The 25293-nt window shown below is 53.3% G+C and overlaps 1 protein-coding gene across 2 annotated transcripts; it reads right to left on the bottom strand.

Moving 5' to 3' along the window:
- Positions 1-378: 378 nt before the first annotated feature.
- Positions 379-13256, bottom strand: TMEM183A (transmembrane protein 183A). Of its 2 annotated transcripts, XM_086476488.1 has the most exons (9): positions 13160-13256; positions 12475-12564; positions 9284-9439; positions 6964-7122; positions 6039-6117; positions 5663-5843; positions 2348-2428; positions 1560-1715; positions 379-696 (listed from the first exon to the last, which is right to left on the bottom strand). In XM_086476488.1, exons 1-9 carry the CDS (start codon positions 13254-13256, stop codon positions 511-513), a joined length of 1185 nt encoding a protein of 394 aa, XP_086332614.1. In that variant the 3' UTR covers positions 379-510. The 2 variants fall into 2 exon arrangements, with proteins under 2 accessions (XP_086332614.1, XP_086332616.1); XM_086476490.1 differs by lacking the exon at positions 6039-6117 and having other exon boundaries at positions 6963-7122.
- Between the last annotated feature and the right edge of the window lie 12037 nt (positions 13257-25293).

Genomic DNA, 25293 nt, shown 5'->3' with positions numbered 1-25293 from the left:
CCTTAAACTCCTATCTGTTGGACTGTGAATTAGCATTATTGTTGATCACTGCTGCTCTGCTTACTGCTTCTCAGAGACTGAAATATCTCACTGTGTGTGAATGCAATTGCGCCGCAGTAGAACAAACATGGATTTTGTTTGTAAATTGTTTCTGGTCGTATGAAAGCTGGAAAGCAAAACCTCCTGCTTCTTCCTGAACAACAGAAAACAGGACCACTTTCATTAGCACCAAAAGGATTTTAAATGAACAGTTCCAGGGAGCTCCTTTCAAATCATAAAATGTGAATTTTACATAAAAGTGTGTTTACAAATAGTTTCTGCTTTACACTCAGCTCTGCCCATCACTGACCAGAAGTTATATACATACAGACTAGCTCAGTAGCTTCAACCACTTGCAAGGAGACTGCAGAATTTATTTAAGAAATAAAAATAGGATTTCCTGGTTCCTAGAAATTCTCTTCAGCCTGCCAGCTTCAGTCACCTGCCAGCTCCTGCAGACTCGGGAGAGCACTAAGCTTTTGGAGAGAAGGGGTACTGCGGGTGCCACCAATCCAGGAGCCGCACACTGTGCACGGGGTCCAGCACGACCTGCACTCCTTGGTCGAGGCGAGGTTTCTTGCCGTTGCGAACTGGGGCGTCCTGGAACACCAGGCGCACGCGATGGTGCCTCATGTCTGTGCTCACGTTGATGGTGAACTGCAAGAAAAGAGACCAGGAGGTGCTTCAGAAAATCAGGGTGATGGATAAATAGAGTTCTTAACAGCACACTTTTAGATACGGTCTTTTAATTCTTCTCAACTGTGCCAGTCTAAGGTATTTCAGGTGCTGGCAGTCACACCCTGAATCTGCAGCACTGGGTTCAAACCAGGTCTCTCTGGCTGTCAACCCCGAACAATAATACCAGAAGTGAACCCGAAAGCTGTCAGAGAAAGTCTGGAACTCTCTGCCCTACTCTCCAGTGAAGCCAGGCTGAACCTCTCATGGGCAGAGGCCACTTCTGAAACCCTGACTTACGAGTTCAGCCACACGTGCTGCCCCGCACTTCACCGCTGCTCTCGCCGAAGCACACCTGCTCTGCTGCTGTCTGGAGCGGGGTTTGTGGAAGTTGGTTCAAAAGCTGCTCTTTCTCTGAGCAATCAGGGACCTTACACGCATGGAAAGAGTTTGCTCACAGTTTTTTGCTCTCAGAATTTATTGCTGTAAGGTAAGGAGATATTTTCCTGAGGAGGGAAGACCTCGTCTTCTCCTGCATCCCTACCTCTTGTACCCTGCTGCAGTATTGATGACTAGTCTGCTCCTAGATGCTGCACAACCACAGCTCCTTGCAGATTCTCTACATCATCTGCATTTGCTGCACCAAACAGGGAAGAGCCGACGGAAACGCAGAAGCTAAATTGAGGAGATCCTCAGCATTTCCTCTGACCATTAACCTTAAGATGCCCAGAATTGGTTTGTTGACGCAGCAGTGTGACTTACACCACACCAAAGAGGTGTCCCCTTCATCTCCTTAGAGAAACTGCCCGTGCAAACACTGCCTGGCAGAGTTCTCAAGCACTTACCAAGGTAAACGTCATACCCATGACGATTGGCACGAATATGAAGTTGAAGGTGGTGATCTGCAGTAGACAGCAATCCTGATCCGGATTTGTGTGGACTTCTTCATACTGAATCGGTGGCTGAAGACCTTTGCAACACTTGCTCTTAAATCTGGGAGACTTGAAAGAAAGAGAGACTTATTTAGCTAAGCAGGAACCTGTGATGAGAGTTTGGCTGCTTCTCACCGGTGCTGACTATCAGGTTCTCACCACCTTCCCACGTGTTCGGGCAGAGCGTGACTAAACAACAAAAAGCCATCACTCAGGACAGGCAATTTGCGGGACCATTTCTTCAGAGGGGAAAGCTGCGGAATTCCCAAGGTTGCCTGAAACGACTTGCTTCTCCTGAGACCCACTACTGGAGGTTTCCAATGGCAGCGCTGGCTTTCTTCACTTCTCTGGGAAAGTTTCAGGTTTTGAGCCACATTTTGACCACTAAAGTCAAACAGTAGAGTTTTTGGCAGTAATCAGCAGCAATGACCCAAAGATTAGATAATTTCGGGTAACAAATGATCCACATCTTATAGTGGAGAAAGGAGACCAAATGAGGAAATAAAAATGTAGGACTCTCAATGTCTTGGTAACCCAGACTGAAAACACTGTAGTTTCAGAATGTGCTTTAGTTTGTCATGGGAATCGGTTTCCATTTATTGTCCAAACGCAGAGAAAGTTTCTACCTTCCTTTCTACCACCCAGCAAAATCATTACTGCTTCAAAAAAAAGTCACAGCCATTCTGGTTCTGCTTTCATACCTGCTTTTTGAACTTGAAGTTGAATTCCCACATTGCTTCCTGTCTGTTCCCTTCAATCTTTTTGCACCAGAAAAGCAGACACTGAGGTGGAAAAAAAAAAAGAAACACAATTATGAAACCCTTAGAGGCACCACTTTAAATAAGTTCCAGCAGAGCATAAAGGCTTCCAGTTACAAAGACAATTACATAGGAGATGTTAGGAGCCATTTATTCAAATTAATTATGTTCAAAGAACACACTCTGCAGTTTAGGTCTCCTGGTTTCAAGTTGCCCAACTCATCATGCAACTGGAAGATACACCACGTCGCTACTGACGGGCTACACGGAAAAATCCCGTTGCACAATCTGTGCCTTCCATAGCGCAGGGGTGAGCGGCACAGATTCACCCGTCTCCCTCACCCCCCAAGAACTGCCACGAAACCAGACTCCAAACAAGAGGAGGAACAAGTGAAAACAGTCTAAGGATCAAGAAGGAGAGAATCCAGAGGGAAATGAAAGACCAATACATGAGCTATGAGATGACAGATGAGGAAGTTCCTAAGCCACTGTGGTGTCAAAAGAGGGTCTTGACACCACTAGGCACTGACTGTCCTACTTTAGAGGGCAGAACCACCGCCAGGAGCACACGGTCTGATCAGCCTACTGTCCCTTTTTAAAAGAAAAGGAGAAAGGGGCCTCAAACAGCATCGGAGGTAACCAGCACTGCCCTCCCGTGCAGACATACACCAGGAGTCCTCCAGTTTAATCCAGTTATCACTGGAAAATACTCCCTGCCTACAAGTGAGCAGAAGCCACTAGCCTTCAACCGCCAAGGAAAGAATCTGGCAAGTCATCCAGCCGTCACTGAAAGTGTTTCCACACCACAGATGCCAGCTCACCACAGCTGGTCTGGTAACAGCGTCAGCAGGAAAAGGAAGAATCCTATGGGTACGGGTAAGGACAACTCCCCAGGACCCATCCACAGTCTCTCCCACGCCAAGAGAAGGCCTGACTGGGTCACAGGGCGAAGCACACATTTAACTTCATTCCACGACAGCGTGACCCCAAATGAAACAAAGCCAGAGCCAGCCTCCACCGTGGGAGCTCCGCAATTAGAGACTACAGGTGATACGAGACCCTTTACTTCAACTCTGGGTCATGTCCATAAACAAGAGCCCTTAAAGGACCTTTATCTCTACAATCTTCATGAGGTGAACAACAAAGCAATGTGGAGTCAAGCTCAGAAACATGCACCAACCTCCACCCGGGAGGAGGCGGCCCTCAGGTTTTTCCGACAAAAACGTTCTCCAGATCTTTAGCTCAGGTGAGCAGCAGGTGCTGCCGAGTTCAACTCCACTGCCAGCGGCATTTGTAGTTCACCTGCAGAGACAGCCTGGTCTAGCAACTTGTTTGGTCACGGCAAGTAGCGAAGCACAAAATGGTCAGTACCTCCTAAGGGGCAGAGGATGTCGTCCACGGGTCAGCCGTCCTGCCCTTCAGACGCGCCGTACGGCCTGCCGCTCCACCAAAAATAATGGGGGTGTCTTTAAAGGGCAAACACTTCTGCTGACACCATAACGGCTCCAGTGTCCCACACAAGCTAGGCTAGGGAAAGAAAAAAGGAAATTAAAGAGGAAAAGCTAGATTGGATAACACCCGGGTCTGGGGTCTCCTCTGGCCACATGCAGTTTACGTAGGCGGTTGCCATTAGTTTCAACGACCCGTACAGGTACAGCTAAAGCCCACGAAAGCGAGGACGTGGGGAGGCAATGTCAGATCCTCCTCCGTACCCGCTGTGCCGAGGCAGCTCTGGGCACAGCAGCACAGGGGGAGCTCAGAGTCTCGCAATGCAGTAGTACAGCAAGACCAGCCTCAGGATGGCTCTTTTATGCTCCCAGGGGTTAGGTCAAACCTCTGCTGTTCTAACAAAGCCTCGCCACCATTTAATTTCCTTTTTTAAAAGCTGAATAATAGAAGACTGCACTTCAAGAATGTTCCTCAAACCGTTAGTACAGTAGAAGCACTAGCAGTGGGCACCAAAGCCGTTATGATGTCAACGTGAACGCTTCCAAAATGCCGACCCTGCCAGCATCATCTCAGGGTTTCTAGCTGTCATGGCCATGCTACCAGATCCGAGCAGTGGCAGGAAGGTAGACTTCGAAGGACTAAGGTTAAGTTGGAATTTCCTCGAAATGTTTTGCTTTTTATTTTTTAAGAAAGATGATACCCAAGCTGGAGATTCAGGAAGAGAATGAAGAGCTCTGGATGCAGAGATAAAGGCTACACACAGAACTGGGTGCTTTTCTCCTGCTCTGCAGCACCACCTGCTTGTGTTACTGCTGGATGCTCCCTAAGCAGTGGGACATTTTTTTCCAGTATCCACCCAGGGAGAGGAAGGAAGAAAGGAGGGATGTCACACACAGATAGATAAGGTTGCTCCATTTTGCATGGAAAAGAAAAGTACAACTCTTGAACCAAAACCACTTCAGTTTGGCTCCAAAAACCTCACTGAATAGGTTTTTGACTTTGGATTTGGAGGGTGGAGAATTCACATTGTTGCTTAAGCTGCTCACAGAGTATCGGCCAGTTGCAAGTCAAAACCAAACAAGAGACACGGAGGCATTTCAGAGTTAATGGTCAACAGCAATTAAAGAGGAACGGATATGCAAGTGCTCCAAGCTGGGACAGCACAGGGAATTGCCTGCCCACACCAGAGACAAACCCTTTACAGCCCGGCACAGCTGCAGCCCCAGTCCCAAAGCAGACATTTGCTCTGCACATTTGCCATGCTCACAATCTCACTACCCTCCCTTGCCCGGACACCAAAGACCACGGATGACCTACAGGAACGCAGCATGAAATGACTCCCTTTCAGAGGCTATCAGTGTCACTTCTGATCTCTCCAGATGCCTGCTACAGAGAAAAGATGTATTCTGGCAGACAGCGTCAGAATAAAGCAGAAGACACAAAAGCTGAACCTACTGCAACCTCCTCTCCGCCACCAATTTGCACCAGAGGAGGGGAGAGCTGCAAATACCCCTAGCAGTTTTGACAATCAGTGGAGCAAGTGCTTCTTTGCCGATTACAAAGATGTTGTGGCAGGACTTAGGCAGAAGTTACCCAGAAGAGTAACTCGAGTCCTCTGCAGTAGCAACTATACAGATACGAACGGCCAGCATACTTTTTAAAATCACTGTTCAGAGTCAGTAATCATCCTGCAGCCAAGCTTCACTGGTGACCATCTAAACATCATCTATTTTTCTTCTAGAAAGTGAAGAAAAACCCGTAAGGAGCAACATCTCAGACATACCCAACTTCCTTAATGGTGCCACTTACTCTGGAATTTTTTAAAGTGCTGGGAGTACTGTCTGGAATAGCTGGATTCCTGGAGACTCGAGACGCGAAAGGCTCGTACATGTGGTACAGCGACCGGATGACACACGCACGGAGGCAGTGCAGCTTCTCCATGGACTCTGGCCGCAAGCGGAGAGGCAGGTACGCATCCAGACTGTAGTGCCTGAAAAGCCAACGACAAACCCATCACATGCTGAAGGATCAGAATGCCACAGGGGTGCAGAAGAGAGCTATGAAGAGTTCAACGTGGAGAGAAAACTGAACATCCGATGGCTCAGAGGACCTCTTGTCAACTCCGAGTGCTTCAAGGGTGTTGTACTGCTCTATGGGAAATCACACGGCAGCCTCAAGACTTCACCTGCACCAGACAGGTTCCCAGTGTACACACAAGCGCATCAGGCTACAGTTCCCCAAGAATTCCTTGCAGGCAATTTGCCCAGAGAGACCAGATGGTGTTTTAGCTGCAGGAGGCACAAAGGCCTGCGGATTCCTACAGGTTCTCAAGGACTTGCTTTAGCTGAGCTGGACTGCATGACTGCAGGCAGCGGCCTGAGCAGTCCGAGCGCCTGTGCTCACGGGTCATCCTTTGAAGAGGCCAAAGCAGCCTTTGGTAGGGAACTTCACGCTAAAAAACAGGGGCAAGGATGACCGTGGCTGCCGTTTGCTCTGTACTCCTGCTGCTCGTGCCTCCTGGGCAATAGATCTTGAAATGTAAAGAAAATGTTCTGTCCTGAAGGGAAGTCCAGGTGACACGCAGCAGGATTTGTTCCCAGTTTTGCCCACCTCTTTGCTCCTCTTCTCTTACCTTATTTATAACTTACTTCTGCCCCGAGACAGCTCCAAAATGCCTTAGTTTCTCTCAGGCCACCCTAGTTACAGGAAGGTGGCCATGATCAAAGCTTGAGGCGGGGCAAGTTTTCCATCAGTGATGTTTGCTGTCTCTCAGTAAGGTGATGGTGCTGACCTCACCGTAAGCACTTCGAGCGCTTTACACACAAAACACACCGTTACAAACAGGAGTGTGTCGGCCACGGCAAGCAGAAAAGCACACGATGCTTTGAGATTTTATACGGAGCCTACAGGAACATGCCACCGAATCCATTTCCAGATGCAAAGCAGATGCAATATACCACACCCCCTTGCCAAACGAGGCCCATGTCACCACGTCAATATGCAAACATGACAGGACCCTCGTCTATAGGGAATTATTCCCTTATTTACAGCTCTGCAGAGAGCTGGTCACCGCGGAAGCCTCCTACAAATAGTCTGGAAGTTCTCTCACCTTCTGTAGAGCCTGGTCCAAAAGGCAGCAGTGCACGTAACAGTCCAGGCTTTCTTGCAAATCAGAGAAAACCGGACGATGTCTTCAGGGCGAATGTAGGAAGCCAACAGCAGCCAGATGTCAATGGGGTATTCTTCCCCGCCACCTCCATCAGGATTTTCTAAATGCAACGAAGGGCTGTTAGAGCAGTAAACCACCTCTTTATCAAGTCACTTCTAGAGGCGTGTGCTTTTCTCCTGGTAGCGCAGGGTAAGCAGCTGAAGTACGTACACACGCAGTCAGGCAAACAAGGCCACGTTAGTGCACCCTCATTGTCGCTGCCCCCGCTTTTCATCAGCGTGCGCTTGCCCGTCCGCACAGCCATCACGCTCTCCCTTCGCTGGATAAACGCCGTCGTTTATCCCTGCTGCACTGTTTGCACAAGGGCGCAGAGTGGCAGCTTCAAAGAATAATTCAGGCTGAAAGGGTTCTCCAGGGCAAACGGCCCAGGTCGAAGTAGGCTGAATGAGACCGTTTTGTTCAGGATCTTGCCCAATCAAGTCCTGACTGTATCCAAGGATGGAAACCCCACAGCCTTTCTGGACCCCGTTTCAGTGTTGAACCCTTTCATACCTGAAAAATAACACTTCAGTGGAGAAATATAAATTGAATGGCAAACACAGAAGCAACTTTATGTAAAGGAGGGCCAAGCTCATGCACTTTTATCAAAACTGCTCATTTAAGAGGTCATCAAAAAATGCTTTATACTACAAGTCCCTGAACATTAAGGCATTGCCAAGCTTGTCGATTCTTTTCTGCAACTGGCTAATCAGCTGCTTTTCTTAAATCTGTAATTTCATTAAAGCTTCTTGGATGGGAAACTAGTAATGGAATTCAGATGAACAGAATGGCCTGTTCTTCCTCTCGGAGGTGTCAGAACTGCTCAGCCAGAACTGAAGGCTCAGAAACCCCTTTCATTCCTGCAGTGGTTTTAAGTTAATACCACATGTTTTTCCAGAGACACTGCTCCAACTTTAGGAGGAAAAAATACTTTTAAAGAACATAAATAACTAAACAACACTGAGCATCAGGGACATTAAGAGAAAGAAAACGCACGACTTGTACGCAGTGCTAACAGAAACAACTGCGACGAGGTTTGTGAACAAGTGGCGTAAAGGAGGTGTTTAAGAACTCGAGGGCACCAGATCTGCTCCTGAGACAGCAGGTTAATAACGAAGGGCAGGACTTCATCCTCCTGTGATAATTGCCAAGGAAAGCTCAGGACAGGATCACTTCCCTATAGCACTATGGATTTATGGCAGGCACACCCACAACGGGCTGGAACATCCATTTTGCTGTTTCAGCTCTGACTCAAGAAGCCACGAAACTACGCAACTGCTGAACCACAGAGCGCGGTCAGAAGCATCACTGGTCTATTGCCACTTTTTCTTCCCTAAACAAGTAGCAGAAATAAGCAAGACAAGGATGTGGTACAACAGAATACTGTCTTTCCAGGCTCGTAACTCAGATATTCTGATTTTCCCAGAATTCTGACGGATGTCTTAATAAAAAAGATTAAACTCCTATCCCAGAGGAGTGCTGTGCACCTTCAGCCCGGGGCGGATGTTGATGTTACACAGATCAGCATCAGCATTAATAAAGGTAAGTTTTTCTCAAGCTCACGAAACCAAGTTAAAATCTGTTTCGCAGCCTGTTACTGAAAATTCCTGCAGGATTCCACGGTGTTTGTTGCTCACACCGCGCCGCAAATTGCTTTCCATAGAGTTGCACAAAGTGTAAATGCTGAAGGAAACATCTCCCTGGAATTAACTTACCGTGATGCCACTAGGGCCAAATGCACCTGCTTGCTGGACAAAAAGCCCTCTAAACCGGTTTGTAACAAACCACAGCCGTGGAAACATCCTGAAGACACAGCTTGTCAACAAACGCCTCCTGGACAGCAGCACTGCTTTTCCCCAAAGCAAACCCTGCTTCCCTGAACACGCTGGTAAAAGCAGCATCTCCAGGGGCAAAGTTTCCCAACCCTTTCGAAGAGCAGCATTCATCCTCTAAGGCTGAGAGAAGTTTACTGAAAGCAACAAGCTCTCAGGCTTTGATTTCACGCCCACGGCTCTGCCTTTGTGAAAAGGCAACACCTCTGATGGGAGCCCCAGCAGACTGAAAAGCGATTTAACCCTTGGCATTTCTTTGTGCACATACAAGTTGCAGAATGCCCCGAAGAGCCCCGTGACCAGCCCCTAACTAGCAAGCATTAACCCCACACACGCAGGAGGTGCGGAAGCAGCCCACGCAGAGCCCCCCAGGAGAGGCCGCGACCGTACCTTTGTGCCTTTTGCTCTTCTTTTTTCGAGATGCAGCTCGCCCGTTGATGCTTTCCTTTGTATCCATTTCATCGCTGCTGTCACAAGACTCGCCCGACACGGAGAGAACTTCTTCAGCAGGAACACAAGAAGCCTCCAGACCACAGAGGGATTTTACTAGAATGACAAGCAACGACACGGTAAGAATTCCAGCAGAGAGAAAAAGGTGATCCAAGTTCAGGAGATACTTCAGTGGAACCACTGCCACAGCCGCTGCTAAGAATGCCACCGGCATTAAAGCCTTCTGGTGAGTGACACAAGCAAGTAAATCCTCGGGCTGAGGATTACCTTGTCAGAGAAAGATTAGCACGGGTGAGTGAATTGGAAGCATAATTATTCAGCTTCTTGTTTTAAAGAATGAATAATGAGGATGATTACCAGCACATTATGCAGATGATCCCATTGGTTTAGCTGAAGCTGTTTACAATTCTGAATAAAACAACAGGCTCTTTTTCTGCAGTGCTAACTGGTTCCCCTGCATACCAGAGCCTCCTTGCATGACCGCCATTCAGCCAGCACCCACTGTAATTGTTCTGTGAACACAGAGAAGATACACTCCCTTCTCAGCAGGACAGAGATCCTGTGGCCGCTGACACCCAATCCATCAGTGATATAACCCAGTGCCAAGCATACAGGAGCTCCACTTATCCTAGAATTCAGAGAAGGGAGAGACTCCAGCCTAATGAGGGAAACAGCAAGTCGAGTCAATTGGTTGGGGTTTTTTTTGCTGCCTCTGGGGAGATGTTTAGCCACATCCCTGTCAGGAAATATTATTTTTAAAACTTGATCTGTAAACTGAGAGCTCATTAGGGCAAAAAAATCCATGTGTGAGGCAGTAAGGGGAGTCCTGAAAAAGAAAGGTGTGGTCTTCCCTTACAGCTGGGTGAGGCACTGTCATAGAGAGACCAGCATCGTTAACAGCATCACAAACGCTTTGCAAATAGTCTGTAAAATTCATTCAAGAAAGTTGAATTTCAACCTCATGCGCTGGGTGAAGAAAAGGACTTTCTACCACGAGGCACCTGAGCACGCCCGAGGAGGCTTGCACTGCTCAAGCTTTTCTAACCTAGCACACGCTGAGGCCTGGGAAGGTTTTATACACCACAGTTACAGTCACCGGAGCCACCGGCGAGCAAGACGTGCTGTTTGAGTTAACGGGGCAGTGGCGGGGGGCGGTGGGAATAAATAAATAAATCAATCAATCAATCAGGAACTGACCATAACTAAATTCAGGCAAGATGTTCTCATTTCTAACCACAGAACAAGTTTTGACACAGTAAGACAGCAGATGGGGAGAGAGGCTTAAGATAGAGCTTGACTGTACCCACTGACTAGAGACGCTTCCAGCGCTTTGCTAAACCAGTTCTACCTCGCTTTGCGGTCTGAGCTGCACACGTTCGTGACAGCGGTCACGACACTGTCAAGTCGCACTGCCCTCTCCACACGACCTTTCACAGGCTGAAAGAAATAGATGGCAGCAGGAATGGCAGTAAGTTATGACATCAAAGGCAGCCAAGCAAGGGGGACCACAACTGACAAGAGACTCAGAGAGGGGTTTAGAAAAAGAAACGGTCACGCTGCAAAGCAAAGATCCACAGCCGAGTCGACAACGCGAGGCCGCGCACACACTGAACGACGCTGCACTGCAATCCTGCAGAGAGGCACCCTCTGTTCATCGCAGCCCTAATCTCCACCCCATCCCTGGGGGTTAGGACGGGGAGGAAAGCAGCTCAGGAAAATTCCACCTGGCCTTTGCTCCCCCCTCCCCGTGAAGCTCCCTGCTCGCCGGCAGCCGCAGGCAGCCGCGCTGTTTACTTGGAGCCAAGAGGCAGGAGGTGAGCGAGGCCAAAGGCTCCCTGGGCAGAGGCTGCTGCCTCCTCCCGGCTGCCTCTGGCCCCACGCCCCGGCAGGCTGCGCCAGATAAGGCTGTAGCCTGCGTCATGCCTGCGCCAGATAAGGCCCCAGCAGAGCCCTGGGGCTGGGGAGGAGAGATCCCGAGGATCCCCGCCTAAGGAGGGGAAAGCCCCAGTGACTCTGCACTGGGAAGACCTGAGAAAGGGGTGAGCAGGGAACTGCTGTGACCTGGAGTCATCTCGAGAGCGCTGAGGTGAGCCAGAGCAGGATTTTAGGAGGGGGGGGTTGAGCTGGACAAAGCAGGTGATCCTGGATGTAAGGACTTGGGGTGGGGCAGGGAGAAAGAAAAGGCAACCGAGTTTGCCAGGGATGAGGCTGAAATGCAGTACTTCAAGACACTGCCTCGGAGGGAGAGGCTGTAGGAGAGGGAATGGGGAGAGGGAAGCCACCAGCCTATTACAAAGGAGGCAACAAGGAAGGGAGGTGCCCTGATCTTAAAAGCTTGAGAAGTAGCAGCTCAAAAGGATATTCCCCAGTGCCACTGCCCCGTACAGCTTCCCCACGACAGGCACTCATACAAATATTTTCTTTAAACATGTAAGATTTCAGCAACATAACAAGAGGTTTCCTACATGAAGGGCTCCGTTGTCACTGTCCAGGTAATAACATTCACCTCCAAAATGTGCGGCCAGTTGCATTTAAGAGTTGAGGCCTAAACATTAACATTTCTCAAGCAAATGGGGTGTGTTAGTTCAGAATGCTCCCAGCAGCTAAAAAGCAAGTAGGAAGTAGACAATAAATATTGCAATGCCTTTCCAGGAAACTGCTTGACTATACAGTTCACCAAGGAAACGGCAACACCCTCAAAAGACCTCCTTGCAGCTTGCAGCACAGAGGGGAACACGTTTGCCATAACCTCATTCCCACTGCAAAGAATTTTACCTGCTAATAAAGTTGTCTACAGTTTTATATGAGGTAATAAACTAATACAGACTCCTATCGTGCCATTTTCTGCTTCAGGCAGGAGGTGACACCCGACAGTTAATGGAAACTGGCTTTCCATTTCAGGCACTAACATAGACCCAGCAATTCTTACCGGATTTCCAACAGACTTTCTGCAAAACCTCTTGTCTAAGATCCTAAACACCTCATTCTGCAGAGGAACACAGACTCATTTTCAGGCACTAAAACAAGACAGATCTTTCTCAGGCCACGGAAGGGGAGTTTCCCACGTCATGCAGAGAACAGCAAAGCAGGGAGGCAGCCCGGGGAAGGCAGGCTCCCCACCGCAGACTCACCTTCCTGCTGAACTGCATTGGCCACAGCTTTTTTCACCCGTCCAGTTTTCACGACAGCTGGGTCTGAGTTAGCATAATCTGCCACCGTCACTGCAGGAGAGTCAGGAGACAGGGCATCAGCGGGATTACGGATTATAGAGGACGGGATAGAAGGTCTAAGAGCCACGATTCCTCAAGGGGACACTCCCCACAGGAACAGAGGTTTGAACAGGAGATGTACAAGCAGGAAAAGGAGCCCCAGCAAAGAGGTGCAGGCCAGGAGCCCCCAGGCCCAGGGGATCCACCCGCCCTGCCCAGCCCAGCCTAGCTCTAAAGCCAGACCCCACACTCCCCTACACACAGACTAACTCAAGCCTGGCTGACCCGCTAGGCCCAAGCTCCTCCTTCTCAGACCAAGTCGGCTCATTCCCACACTCCCCCTCAGGCCAGCGCCCCCCACCCCCGGCTGGAGGCAGCTCTCTCCCTCCACAAGCCCGACCGGGTCCGGCTCAGCCCCGGGGTGAGGCTCCCCCGTCCTCACCTCCCCTCACCCAGGCCCCTCAACCCCTCGGGCGCGGCCACCTCGTCCTTCAGGCCCCGATCCAGGCCCAGCCCCTCCTCTCCGACCAGCCCAGGCCGAATTCCCCCGGTAGGGCCGGGCCCCGCTGCAGGCCCAGGCCCGGCCCCGGCCCGGTCGGGCCCTCACCGCGCTCGGAGCACACGTCGTCGGCCCGGAACTTGAGGCGCTTGCGGGCGCCCCTCTTGGGCATGGCGGCGGCGTCGGGGCGGCCGCGAGGGGCCATGTCCCGCCCGGGCCGCAGCGGGGCCGCGGGGACAGCGGGGACAGCACCGCCCCCGCCCGCCCCGCGCGAGACCGTGACGTCACCCGCCCGCGACCCTGCCGGCGCGCCGCTCTGACGTCACGGCGGCGGGGGATTGCGGGGGGGGGGGGGGGGGGGGGGGAGTAGCCCTAGGTGCCACCGCTGGGTGACGCTCCCCCCCACCCAGCCCCAGTTCTCCCAGTAAGAACAGCCCCTGTGCTGGTCACCCCAGGCCTCCCAGTACCGACGGCCTGCGCATAGCCGCCCCACCAGTGCTCCCAGTAGCGGGGGCCCCTGGGGGACTCTCCTACCAGTAGCGAGGCCTCTGAGGTAATTGCCCCCTCACCGTAATGAAGGCACCTGAGGGGAATCCCCCCCCCCCCCCCCCCCCCCCAGGTCCTTCCAGTAGTGAGGTAACTGCCCCCCAGTCCTCCCAGTTACAAAGGCCTCTGGGGTAGTTGGCTCCCCAGTGCTCCCAGTAATGAGGCCATCTGAGGTAACTGGGTCCCCAGTCCTTCCAGTAACAGGGACCTCTGAGGTAATCGCCCACCAGTCCTCCCAGTAATGAGGGCCTCTGAGGCAGTTGCCCCTCCCAGTCCTCCCAGTAACAAGGGCCCCAGGGGTGATTGCCCTGCTCCCCCATGTCCTCCCACTAATGAGGACCTCTGAGATAATTGCCCTTCCCAGTCTTCCCAGTAACATGGGCCTTTGAGGTAATTTTGTCCCCCCCCAGTCCTCCTACTAAGGAGGACCTCTGAGGTACTTGCACCACCCCCAGTCCTCCCAGTAATGGGGGTCTCTGAAGCAATTTCCCCTCCCAGTAATGACTCTCTTGCGCCCGCAGCCCCCCACGGCACTTCCCCAGTCCCGATGCCTGCGTGATCCCCCTCCTGCTCCCCCGTCACTGCCCCTCGAGGCCCTGGCTCCGGCCATGTCCCCAGCCCTGGGGGTCTGCCACCACCCTGGGGTGCCCCAGCTGAAAGACCCCCCCACGCGCCACCACCCTGCAGACGATCACCGGCCAGGGCAGCCTGCACCAGTGGCTCCCAGTGCCCACCCCACGCCTTCATGGTGGGTGACACCTTGCCTGCGAGTGCGGTGATGGGTGGTCACCAGCTATAAACTGTATTTACTATTTCTTTCAGGGCTAAACTGGGTGCTCGGTGCTTGTCAAAGACGTGATGTCACTTCATGGGGGAGGAATTGCCTCAAGAGGATCCGCAGAGGGAAAACGGGAGTGGCAGCCCTGGGTCTGGTGGTGATTTCAGGGCCTGTGTCCCCCTGAACACTTGTGCCATCCTGAAATGGGGATTTGGGCACCGCCAAGAGCAGGTGCTGGTTGGGATTCCCGGCCAGTCCTGGGGGTGTCCAAACTGGGAGGCTGGTGGGGTCCCGCTCCCTTCCTTTGGCATTTACACAACGGCAGAGGGGCACGAGCCCTGTCCCACTCCCTCCCTCAACGGGCACCGAACAGCCCCCGTGTGCCGCATGTTCTGCCTGCGCTCCTTCGCTACGAGACCGCAGCGGGTGATTCAGCCCTTGGGAGGCCGGGGCCGCAGCAGAACGCTTTCAGAGCTGTGGCTTCAGCTCCTGCGCCTCACTGGAGCGAGGTGACACGCCGGGGTACAGAGAAATCCACATTTCTGCTTTCCAGGCACGGCCAGGAGCTAACGGTGTATATAACTCACATTCCTGACCGTGTTTCTTTCTCTCAGTGTTTCTTAAAATAGGTGAAGAGCATTTTATCAGCAAAGAACAAATCTCATGATTGAGAAAACTTTTGATCATCCCAGACAGAAAAGGCCATGCCTTGACAGAAGTGCTGTTTCTAATTCATCTGGTTTTGAGATAATTGGTACAAATTAAGGGGAATGGCAGGCAGTTAGTACAACCGGATTGTGGCTCTAATGGCTTTACACACCTCTTTGGTACTTGAAAATGTTTTCCTTGGGCTATGCTGGTCATCGTCGTTATTTGAGAACTGTGTCACAGTTTAATTTTTAAAAAATGGAGGTTGGCTTGGCTTGGAAAACTCTGGCATGTAGAAAACATACGAAATTTTACCAGGATGTGACAAAAGCAACGTGAGGGCAGCTGTTTCTGAGTCTTTCTAGCGTGCAGATCCAGCACACTTGCTCCTCCAGCGGCTTGGGGACATTTATCTGAAACATCCCCAAAGTCCTCCAACAAAAGTACCGAGGAATGAGCTCGATGTCCCTGATAAAACCTGGTGAGACGAAGGAGCCGGTGCTGCTGCCAGTGATCCCGCTCGTTCCCAGCTGCGTCACTTGTCAGTGATGGCCAGGGATGCCTGAGGATGCTGATGGCTGTGCGAGGGTAGCAGCAGCATCTACTGGTTTCAGGGGTCCCAAATTAATCACTTACGTGCTAACGATGCCTCTGTGTGCTGGGGAGGTGTCTTGGTTTGAAAGACAGGTGTCTGGGGAGGAAGGCAGGAGCCTCCCTTGAAATGGAAAGTGCAACCCCCTTCCCTCCAAATTATTATAATTTTGAAATTAACGGGCCTTCAGGCAAAGATATGGGGAATAGGAATCACAGTTCTTTACTAATATATATATATATATATAAAACACAAGGCAGGGAAAAACAAGCAACTCACTGGTTTACACTGACAGAGTCAGGAATACAACCTGACCCCCTGTTAGGGGGGCAGTAGCAGTCCGATAAGATGCTGGCTGCCGTCCTCCTGAAGCGATGGGTGTAGTGCTGTGGAAGCAGTGATCAGGTAAAAGAGTCTGGTCTTCCTCCGAAGGTCCAGTGGTAGGTAGGTAGCTCTTGTCCTCTGGAACTCCAGTGGGGGGGGGGGGGAAACTCCTCTGGGAATCCAGTGGAAGAAGGCTGCTAGGGTGTTGGAGATCTCAGTTTTTATTTGGCATGGACTGCTTGGCTCCTTCCCCCCGGGCGGAGCATCTCACCATGGGATGGGGAGTCGTGAGGCAGTTCCTTGATGGGCCATGAACAGGAGATAGCCCAGGAGCGAGTTATCGATGGGTCAGGCGATAAGGCCTTGTTGTGCCCATTGACAGGAGATAGTCCAGAGGGGGGAGGCAGGGAGCACCGCCCCACCTGGTCTCAACAGCTCCTGAAGATGGTAATAGAATATTTTTTTTTTCCTTTTGGCACATTTTACACTGTAACCTAGGACAGGAGGGTGAGCCCTTCGGCCGCTCCCGCTGCAGTTCGTGGACAGCTTCCGTCTCAACCCCCATTTTAGGGTGCAAGAGACTCTCCCCAGGGAGGGAGCCAGGGGTGACGGTACAGCCTCGCACGTCCACTGCCGCCGAAATCAGGCGGGGTGATGCAACCCGCACCCCCCCGGCTCAGAGCTGGGGTTCGGCAGGGTGAGGAAGGGGAACGTGGCAGAGTGTGGGGCTCACCGCCCAGCCCCATCTTTGCTCCCCACACGGCGGGGGTCTCTGTGGACGGGGGGGAAAGTGACACCCAGGGCTTGGCTGCCCCACAGCCCGGGTCTGTCCCTGCCTCTCTCCCTCTAGGGCTGGACGAGGCTCCCAGGAGAGTCCTGCCCCCACGGGGGCTACTAAACCCCAAGGGGGTTCCTGCCCCCTGAGAGAGTCCTCTGCCCCCCCCCCCCCCCCCCCAGGAGTCTTCTGTCCCCCAAGGGGGGTTCCTGCCCCCCGCGGAGGTTCCTGCCCCCCAAGAGGACTCCTGCCCCCCCCAGACCCTGCCCTGCCCCCTCAGCCCCTCCGACCCCCACCTCACCCCCCCCGGGGCGTGGCCAGTTGTGAGGGCGTGGCTAGAGGGGCGTGGTCAGGCGGGGACGGTGACGCAGTGGGCGGGGCGGGGCGGGCAGCGGGAGGCAGCGGCGGCGGCGGCGGCGGCGGCGGCGGCTTCCAGCGACTTCGGCGGTCGGTGAGTGCGGGCGGGGCCAGGCGGCCCCACGCTGCCCCCGGGGGATGCTTCCCCGCCATGGAGCCGGGCTGGAGGCTGCTCTGCCCCCGCGGTCCCCCGGTAGGGCCGGGCAGGGGATGCTCAGCCTCCCTTCTGCCCCCCCCCCTCCCCCCCCGGTGGGGCTGGAATCGGGGGGCTCGACCCTTTTTGCCTCCCCCCCCCCGAGGATGCTCTACCCACGCCCGGCCCCCGAGGGGATGCTCTGCTTCCCCCGTGGGGCTGGGCCGGTGGGGCTTTGCTCGCCGTTGCCCTCCGGGTGGGGCTGGGCTGAGGATGCTTTGCCCCGCGGCGATGCTCTGCCCCCCGGGAGGGGGTACCTCGGTCCGGGGGTGCTTTGCCTCCCACCCCGTTAGCCCCTTGGAGGGGGTGTCTGAGGCAGGGGCTGTGCTGAGCTCCCCCATTTCCCTTGGGTTGAGTCTGAGCTGAGGGAGGGATGTCATCCTCACCCCCGAGCTGGATCGTAGGGGGCACTTGCTGTCCCCAAGCTGGGAATCTGAGCCAAGGGGCTGCTCGTCCCCCCCGCACGGCTGGCCCCAGGCCAGGGGGCTGAGCCGGGCAGATGTGCTGCCCCATCCCCGCTGGGTGTGCAGGCAGGAAGGGTGAAGGGGTGGGCACATCCATCCCCCGGAGGCTGCATGGTATGGGAGGGGGGGGGAGTGATTCCTGTAATCAAGGAGTGGGGAGGGGGCTTCCTTGATTTTCAGCTGCTCTCTGCCCCTGGCAGCCCCCCAATATGGTCCCAATCTGTCCCTTTGCACCCCCTCTCCCTGCCATGCTTCCACCTTACACTGAGGGGGAGGGCAGGCATCCTGGTGAGACTGGTCCTACCCTGGCCTTCTCCTGCTCCTCTGATTTCCCAGCGCTGTATCTTTCTGCTTCCCTTAGTGATGTCTCCAGCCCTCAAGCATCCGCCCTGTGAGCATCCACCCAGTGCCGAGCTCTGGGCTGTATCAGCCTCAGTGAGCATCTGCCTGGCACCGAGCTCTGGGCTGGACCAGCTCATGGGGCTGCTCGCTAGACAGATGCTCATGGGGCTGGTTCGGCCCAGAGCTCGGCACCAGGTGAATGCCTGCCAGGCTGGTCCAGCTCGGAACTGGGCAGATTCTCACCAAACTGGTCCAGCCTGGACATTTGCACCGGGCAGATGCCCACTGTGATGGGGGCTGGACCAGCCCTGTGAGCATCCAGCCAGCTTGGCTAGCTCCAGCTGTGCTCGCACTGGTGCCTATCCTCTGTCGGCTGGTGCCGTCTCGTCACGGCTGTGGCAAGCTGCCTCCAGACACCGTGATTTTCTCCTGAATAACACCAGCCTTTAAGGGCTTGTTTATCCCCTAAATTGCATCATTATAACAGCAATTGGCTTAGGAAGCTGGGTTTTGTTAAAGCTGTGCAAAACCTTCTGGGGATGTCCTGGTTTTGGCCAAGTCAGGGTTGGCAAAGGATTCGTTTAAGCTCGTTTGCCACCATCTGCTTGTATGCTGGAATGAGGTTCTCCTGGTGTGTTTGACACCACTGTGCCACTTCATGAGCGCAAGCTGGTACAGGGGCAAGGTGTGAGCTGGAGTCTGGTACCTGGATGAACATGCCTGTGTGGTTTGGGAGTGTCTTGGTTGCAGTGCTGCCCGGGCTTTAGAGGAGATGGGAAGTTGGTCTCTTCATAGCTCTGATGGCCTGGGAGTCTCAGGTATCTGTGTGCTTGGGGATGCCACGCTGTGCTGCTTTCTGTGTCTCAGGATGGTGCTGGTTGGGAAACAGACCTGATCTCTGGGGAGTTCCCTGGAGATTTGTCAGGGAGCCACCAGCACAGGTCACTGGTGCTGTCTCCCCGGCATCTGGAGGTGCTTGGGTGCATGGTTGATTTCCCAGCTTTGGTCTTTGCTCCTACTGCATCTCTTTTCCAGGAGACAGACTGGAGGTTGTCCGGGACCTATATCACCAGCTGGAGGGTAGGGGAAAGCCCCCAAACTGGCATGTTCCTGAGACACCAGTGGTGGGACTGGTGGATGGATCTGGCTTTCCAGGGTGGCCAGCTCAGGTGTGGCTTGGCAGGTGTGGGAATGAACGGCTCGTCCATCTCCGTGCAGCTTTCTGGCTTTGCGGCGAGGGCGAGCGGGCTTCGCTCTGCACCCGTGGCTTGATCCAGCTGTGCCTCAGTGCTCACCAGCAGCTGAAGTGCAGATGCTGGGGGATCAAACCTGCTGGAGATTTGGCTTCCTGCCTGTCTCAATTGTCTCAGAAGGCGCCAGGAGTAAAAACCACCCTGAAAACCTCCTTGTCTGTGTCTTTCGGGGGCCTTTTTTGCAAGCCCTGCCCTTTCAGGCAGGTCCTGCTGGAGTGCAGGGGGATAGGCACAGGGATGAGGATGGTGGTGAGAGGAGGAGGGGTTGAGTGAGCGTGAGCTGGGCAGGTGATGGGGTCATGGTGTGCTGGGTGGAGAGATGGTGGCCGTGAGCCAGTGCTGGGAAAGAGCGTGACACCGTGTTGGAGGTGGGAGCTCGCACTGAAGCTGGTGGAGGCAGCCCTGGAGCCTCAGAGGGTGCCGAACCCAAACTGGGACCCAACTGGAAATGCTTCTGGAGGGCTCCACTCTCTGGGGACAGAGAGCGACTTTGGCATGAGTGTCTGTCCACTGCCTGGGCTGTGCCATTTTGTGTTTTCCGGCAAAGCGGAAAGATACTGGGGTCTTTAGCAAACCTCAAAACCTTATATTATGATTAATTTCCTCTGAAAGAATGCTTTGGTGAGTCTGAGGGTTCCCAAATGGCTCCCAAAAGTGAGCTGGGAGGTCTCCAGGCTATTAACTGGGAGGTCTCTGGGCTATTAACTGGAAAGGAAGGATCCATTGCTTGGATTTTCTTCCCAGAGAGGTGTTAAATGCAATAACAACGCCCCGCTTTACAGATGCTTTCTGTGAAATGCCAAGTGCCAAGCATGGGGGTGATGGTCCTGTCTGAGGGTGAGGGCTCTGGCCTGGGCTCTGCAGGTTGGTCCAACCCATTTCCAGGCTCCTGAGGGACATGGTTGGGAGTTTTCATCACTTAAAGGGCTCCTCTGTGAGCAAACGATGGCGAAAGGCTCGGAGGTGGGTGCACGTGTGGGTGTGCTCACACGAGTTGGCATTTGGGAGGGAGGGAAGGGAAAATATCACATGAAACAACTGCAGCGTTGGGGGACAGGTCTGCATTTGGGCCCATCTGGAGCAGAAGTAGTGAAAAATGATTCAAGGCTCTTTGCTAAAAAAAAAAAGTTGCGCTGATATAATTGGATTTTCCTTCTGTTTGTGCTGTGGTCAAGCAGGTTAAAATCCTTGTGGGGACATCGTGGAGCCCTCTGTTTAATTTGTGTGGTGAGGATACCCTAAGGAATGAAATGAGTGTTCAGCGCTCTTAATTTTGTGCAAAGCCACTCATGGAGCAGCCCTGCCTGCCCACCGGCCCCATTTCCATCCCGCAGCGGGGAGGTGGAGGGATCTTGGAGCTGGGTGCCAAACCTCCTCCAAAAGACGGGGCCAAAACTCGCTGGCCAGGAGGGGACTGACCCTGCATCCTCCAAGTTGCCCTTCCTTTCCTGAATCTCCACCCTGGTGTTTTAAATCAGCTCACGGGTCGCTGTCTCCGGCGCTGTAATCCTGCAGGACTGACAAGGCTGGAATTTATCTGAAATGCAGATTATTTTTTTTTTTTTCCAGCTCCCGGTTTTCAGTTTCTGCCACGCTTCTCTTAGCAAGCGCGAGGAGGTACCGGCTGGGTGGCTGCCTTTAATTGCATCCAAAAAAAAAAAAGAAAAAAAGCAGAAAACAAGTGGCAGATGAGAGCTCATTTTCCCCATCCTCCTGTCCGTTGCGACTGATTTCCAGGAGAGGGCAGTTCCCAGGGTTTTTTTGCTGCATGATGCCTCTCTTCCCCTGCAGCCTCCGAGGCAGCAGGAGCTGGGCCGAGCCCTTGCCGCTGCGTGCCGGCGGGTCATGGAGGCAGTGCCACGCCAGGAAACACCGGGGCATGGGCCCAGCTCCTCGGTGAGGAGGTGAGATGTTGACAGCGTGCGGCCAATTTCTTTAAATAGCGAGCGCTGTGCCGCGGGGATGTGCGGCAGGGAAGGATCCTCTGCCTGCCTGGACTCCCCATCCAGCCTCCCGGAGGGGAGAGGATCCGTCACCAGGGCAGGATGGCACAGCAGGGGAAGGGACCCCCTCCCAAAATTGCTGCCCATCCAGCAGGTGCATTGATTTAAAGCTCTCGCTTCCACCCTTTCTTGGTAGAAATGAATTTTTTCCATAATTACGGATGCGTTTTACCTCCCCGGCTACCATCGTTTGCGAGGCGGCTGATGCGCTGGGGCAGAAGGAACACGCTGCTGCGGGGCTGGTGGCCGCGTGGTGCCCTGGGGGGGGTTGGGAGCCAAGAGGTGGGAGCTGGGCTGCCCATCGGATGGCCAGAGCCTGGGGAAAGGGGGATGCTGGGCCGTGCTGCCAGCCCAGCGCTCCCCTTTCTCGGTAGTGCAGTGTATCCTCAAACAGATCCTCTCCTGCCAAAGCCTGGCCTTTCTGGCTTCCAAAATTGGGCAGGGTGTTTATAGCCTTGCTGTGGCATTAACGCAGGTGTCATAAACCTGATCTCAAACTCTTAATCATGAATTAAATAGTCTTGGTGGTGGTGTCTACTGCCATTCCCCATGCAGAAATTCATGGTGCCAAGGGCTGCGGACAGCGAGGGGAAAGATGGGCTTGTACAAAGTTTACAGCCTCCATAATCCAGTTAATCTGCCCTGTAATTCAGTGCCTGGCAGCTGTGCTAACTAGATCTTGGCCTCTTTCTAGCATCCCTCCCAAACTATTTTGCAGGAGGGAGTCAAAAAAGGTCCAGAGGTTATTTTCGGCGGTGGCTGATTTATTCACACGCTGATCAGCCAGGAGAGGAAGTTATTCTGGTCCCAAACTGTCCCACATAACGCGCAAGTACCTCGTGCGAGTGCGATTTCTTCGGGCGAGGTTGCGAGATGATGTTCTGCTGTTGGGGGAGCCAGCTCTCCTAAAGCACCTTGATGGCTCACTGTCCTGCCAGCCCACTTGAGCAGCTCAAATCAGGCCAGAGCCCCCCAGCCAGGGGATATGGGCTCTGAGCCCTCCTACCCTTGGTCCTTGAGGAACAAACCTGAGCCCTGTGTCCCTGGGGTGCTGGAAAACAGTGTGCCTTGAAATTCCTGCTCCATCCAAGGCAGCACCCAGCTAGATTGTGGGTGTCCCTGGGTGAGACCTGGGCTTGGGGAGTGCAGGGCAGCGTTTCAAGGCCCGTTTGGGCACGTTTCAAGGCTTGGGAAGCACAGCGGTGTCTTGACCAGTTTCTCTGCAGGATGAGGTAGCTGTGGTGCTGCTGAATTTCTTCTCCCTGTATTTGCTTTCCCTGGCACGCTGCGAAGCTGAGCTCCCCGCTCTCGGGAAGGGGTGGTGGGAATGAAGTGTGAGGGTGGCACAGTCAGATCCTGCTTTTCTGCTGTATCTGCACAAGAGATTGTTTCCATGGGGCTTCCTGGTGTCGCTGCAGCTGGTTTCTGGCCAGGGCTAGTGGGGGTCAGCCAGGGTGGGCATCACGGGGACGTGGTGCTGCCAGTGCCTGTGCCAGTAACGTGTTTCCCACCCCAGCTGAGGATGGCATCGCTGTCAGCTGCATCCCCCTGCAGAGGTGCCGGTTGCAGCAGAGATCCTGTCCCCCCTCCTCGTTGCTGTGGGGCTGGGGGCATCAGTGGTGGCAATGTCTGACCATGGATGATGCGCTGCTGGCATGGGCGAAGGGGGACCTGATCCCCACATCTCCTGCAGCGAGGAGTCTGCATTTGGGCTAAGGCAGGCTGCGGAGGGTTGCAGGAGGCTTGGTGGGGCAGAGGAGCTGCAAACCCAAGTCCCTAAAGGACCCAGGTCACTAAAGGACCCATGGAGGTGCTGAGCAAACCAAATTCCTGCTCCATCCAAGCAGATAGTGGGTGTCCCTGGGTGAGACCTGGGTTTGGGGAGTGCAGGGCAGCATTTCAAGGCTTGTTTGAGCACGGCGTTGTTTCAAGGCTTGGGAAGCTGCTGCTTTGCTGCGTGGAAAACCTGGCTGTGCTAGAGAGCAGATAGGTGGAAGTCCTGGAGATTCCCATCTGCCTGCTACGGCGCTGCTGTCCTCGCTCCTTGCCAGCATTGCAGCACATGGAGGCAGGTGCCTGAGAGCTTTGTTGGGGCACAGGGGATGGAGAGGGGTCTCTAAGGTCACTGCCAGCACCCCTGGGAGAAACACCTCCCTGAACCCTCTTGGGGCTTGGGGTCCCCAGTCACCATGTGCAGAATAACATGGCTTAACTCATTTTAACCCATTAAGTGTTTAATTGGAGCCAGAAGGCTCATCTCTCCTGATCTGAGCTGTCTTTCCTTCAAGCCTAGATCCAGAAAGGGTTTGCTTTGCTGCTGTTACCTGTCTAATATCCAGACGTGCCACCCAGCGAGCAGCTAGTGTTCAGTGGAGAGAGACAACTTCTCTTTCCTCCTCCCCAGCACCAAAACCTGAATGAGAATCACTCGATTATTGCCAACGCTTTGGGGCTGCCATATTAAAAAAAGAGCATTTCCCCCCCCCCCCCCCCATTTTGATCATCTGCTTCTAGTTAATTTAGTTACAAGACTTTTGCAGTGGCCATTTTTGGAGATGGCAATCAGAGCATCTCTGCCAGCAGAAATGGCTTTCATTCTGCGTGTCCTTTGTGTTTACACGTATATAAAGAAATTTTGTCTCTTAAAATGAAGCTGAAATAAGCCTCGGCATTGCTGATCACTGCATGGCTCTTCATGAGCGCTGGTGTCGCTTTCAAATCACACGTCGTCAATAAATCTAATTCTAACTGCCCTGCAGCAAATGGCATCAGCCTGCACTTTGAGATCTCTCCCACACGTACTCCCGCTGCCTAAAAATACCAGCGCTTTAATTCTCAAATGACTTGGCTATTGTACAGCCACCATTTCTTATTTAAATATTGCTGCATGGCTCAGTGCAGGACATCTGTTACGCTACAAAGGGTGAAATGCTGCTCTCGAGACCTGGTCTTTAAGTAATGCAGTGGCTGTGTCGATCTTTGGGGTAAATGAACATTTATTGCTTTTACTCTCTGTGCTGAGAGGTGTGTTAATCAGGGGTGCGGTGGTGTTCAGGGAGGCAGGGTCCAGGAGGGGAAATTCATCCCTGATGTGGCATCAAGCAAAATACCCCCTCAAATTCATCCTTTTGCCAAAGAGATGGACCCTCAGTGGCCACCAGAGAAAATGCCATCATTGCTGGTGACCTTCCTGGGGAAGGGGTGGCCGAGTGGGCTGGCAGTGGCCAGCAAGGGCTGTTCCCATCTCAGGACAGGGCCTGGGAGAGGCACTTCCAAAATCCCTTCCAGCCCATCACGGGAGCCCTCCAAGCCCCTGAGCTGTCCCTGTGGCAAGGAGAGTGGAGGTGGACAGGCCCGTCTGGCCAGCATTACCCACGAAGATGCTCTTGTGTCCAAATAGCTGCATGCTTTGGGAGCTGCCGAAAGCACAGCGCTCTGCGCTTCATCCCCCTTAACTCTCCGTGTGTGTGTCCCAGGTGTCTATTCTGTCCTCTTTGCAGTAAATATATAATTTACATTTACATGTCTGGCTTTGAGATGTGAAACACGGGGAACGGACTGCTTTGGTTTGAGCAGCTGGGTCTCTCTTTAATGGGTGAATGCACAGGGCATGCTGGTGTTCTCAGTTCATACAGGGCACTGGGCAGACCGGTATGTAATTCAGAAGCAAACAGGCTTGTTTCTCCAGCAGATTTCAGCCTCTTGACTGTACTGGCTTGCTGGCAGGGCAGGGAGAGCTCATCGGTTGGTCTACGAGTGAAGCCAAGGGCTAATGTCACATGCTGTGATCTTGGGGTGAAGTGGCAAACTGGCTTACTGGCTTTGTGGCATTGACTGGGGGATTTTGGAGCAGTGCTGGATGCAAAGGCTGTGAAAGCTGAGGTTAAGCATAGCTGGGAGGTGCTGAGGCTATAAAACATGAGTGATGTTTTAAATGGATGTGTTTCTTTAGGAGACTTTGGATTGA

Source organism: Leptosomus discolor, chromosome 21 (assembly GCF_034619465.1).
Source record: "Leptosomus discolor isolate bLepDis1 chromosome 21, bLepDis1.hap2, whole genome shotgun sequence".
NCBI lineage: Eukaryota > Metazoa > Chordata > Aves > Leptosomiformes > Leptosomidae > Leptosomus > Leptosomus discolor.
This window is presented reverse-complemented; position numbering and strand designations above follow the sequence as displayed.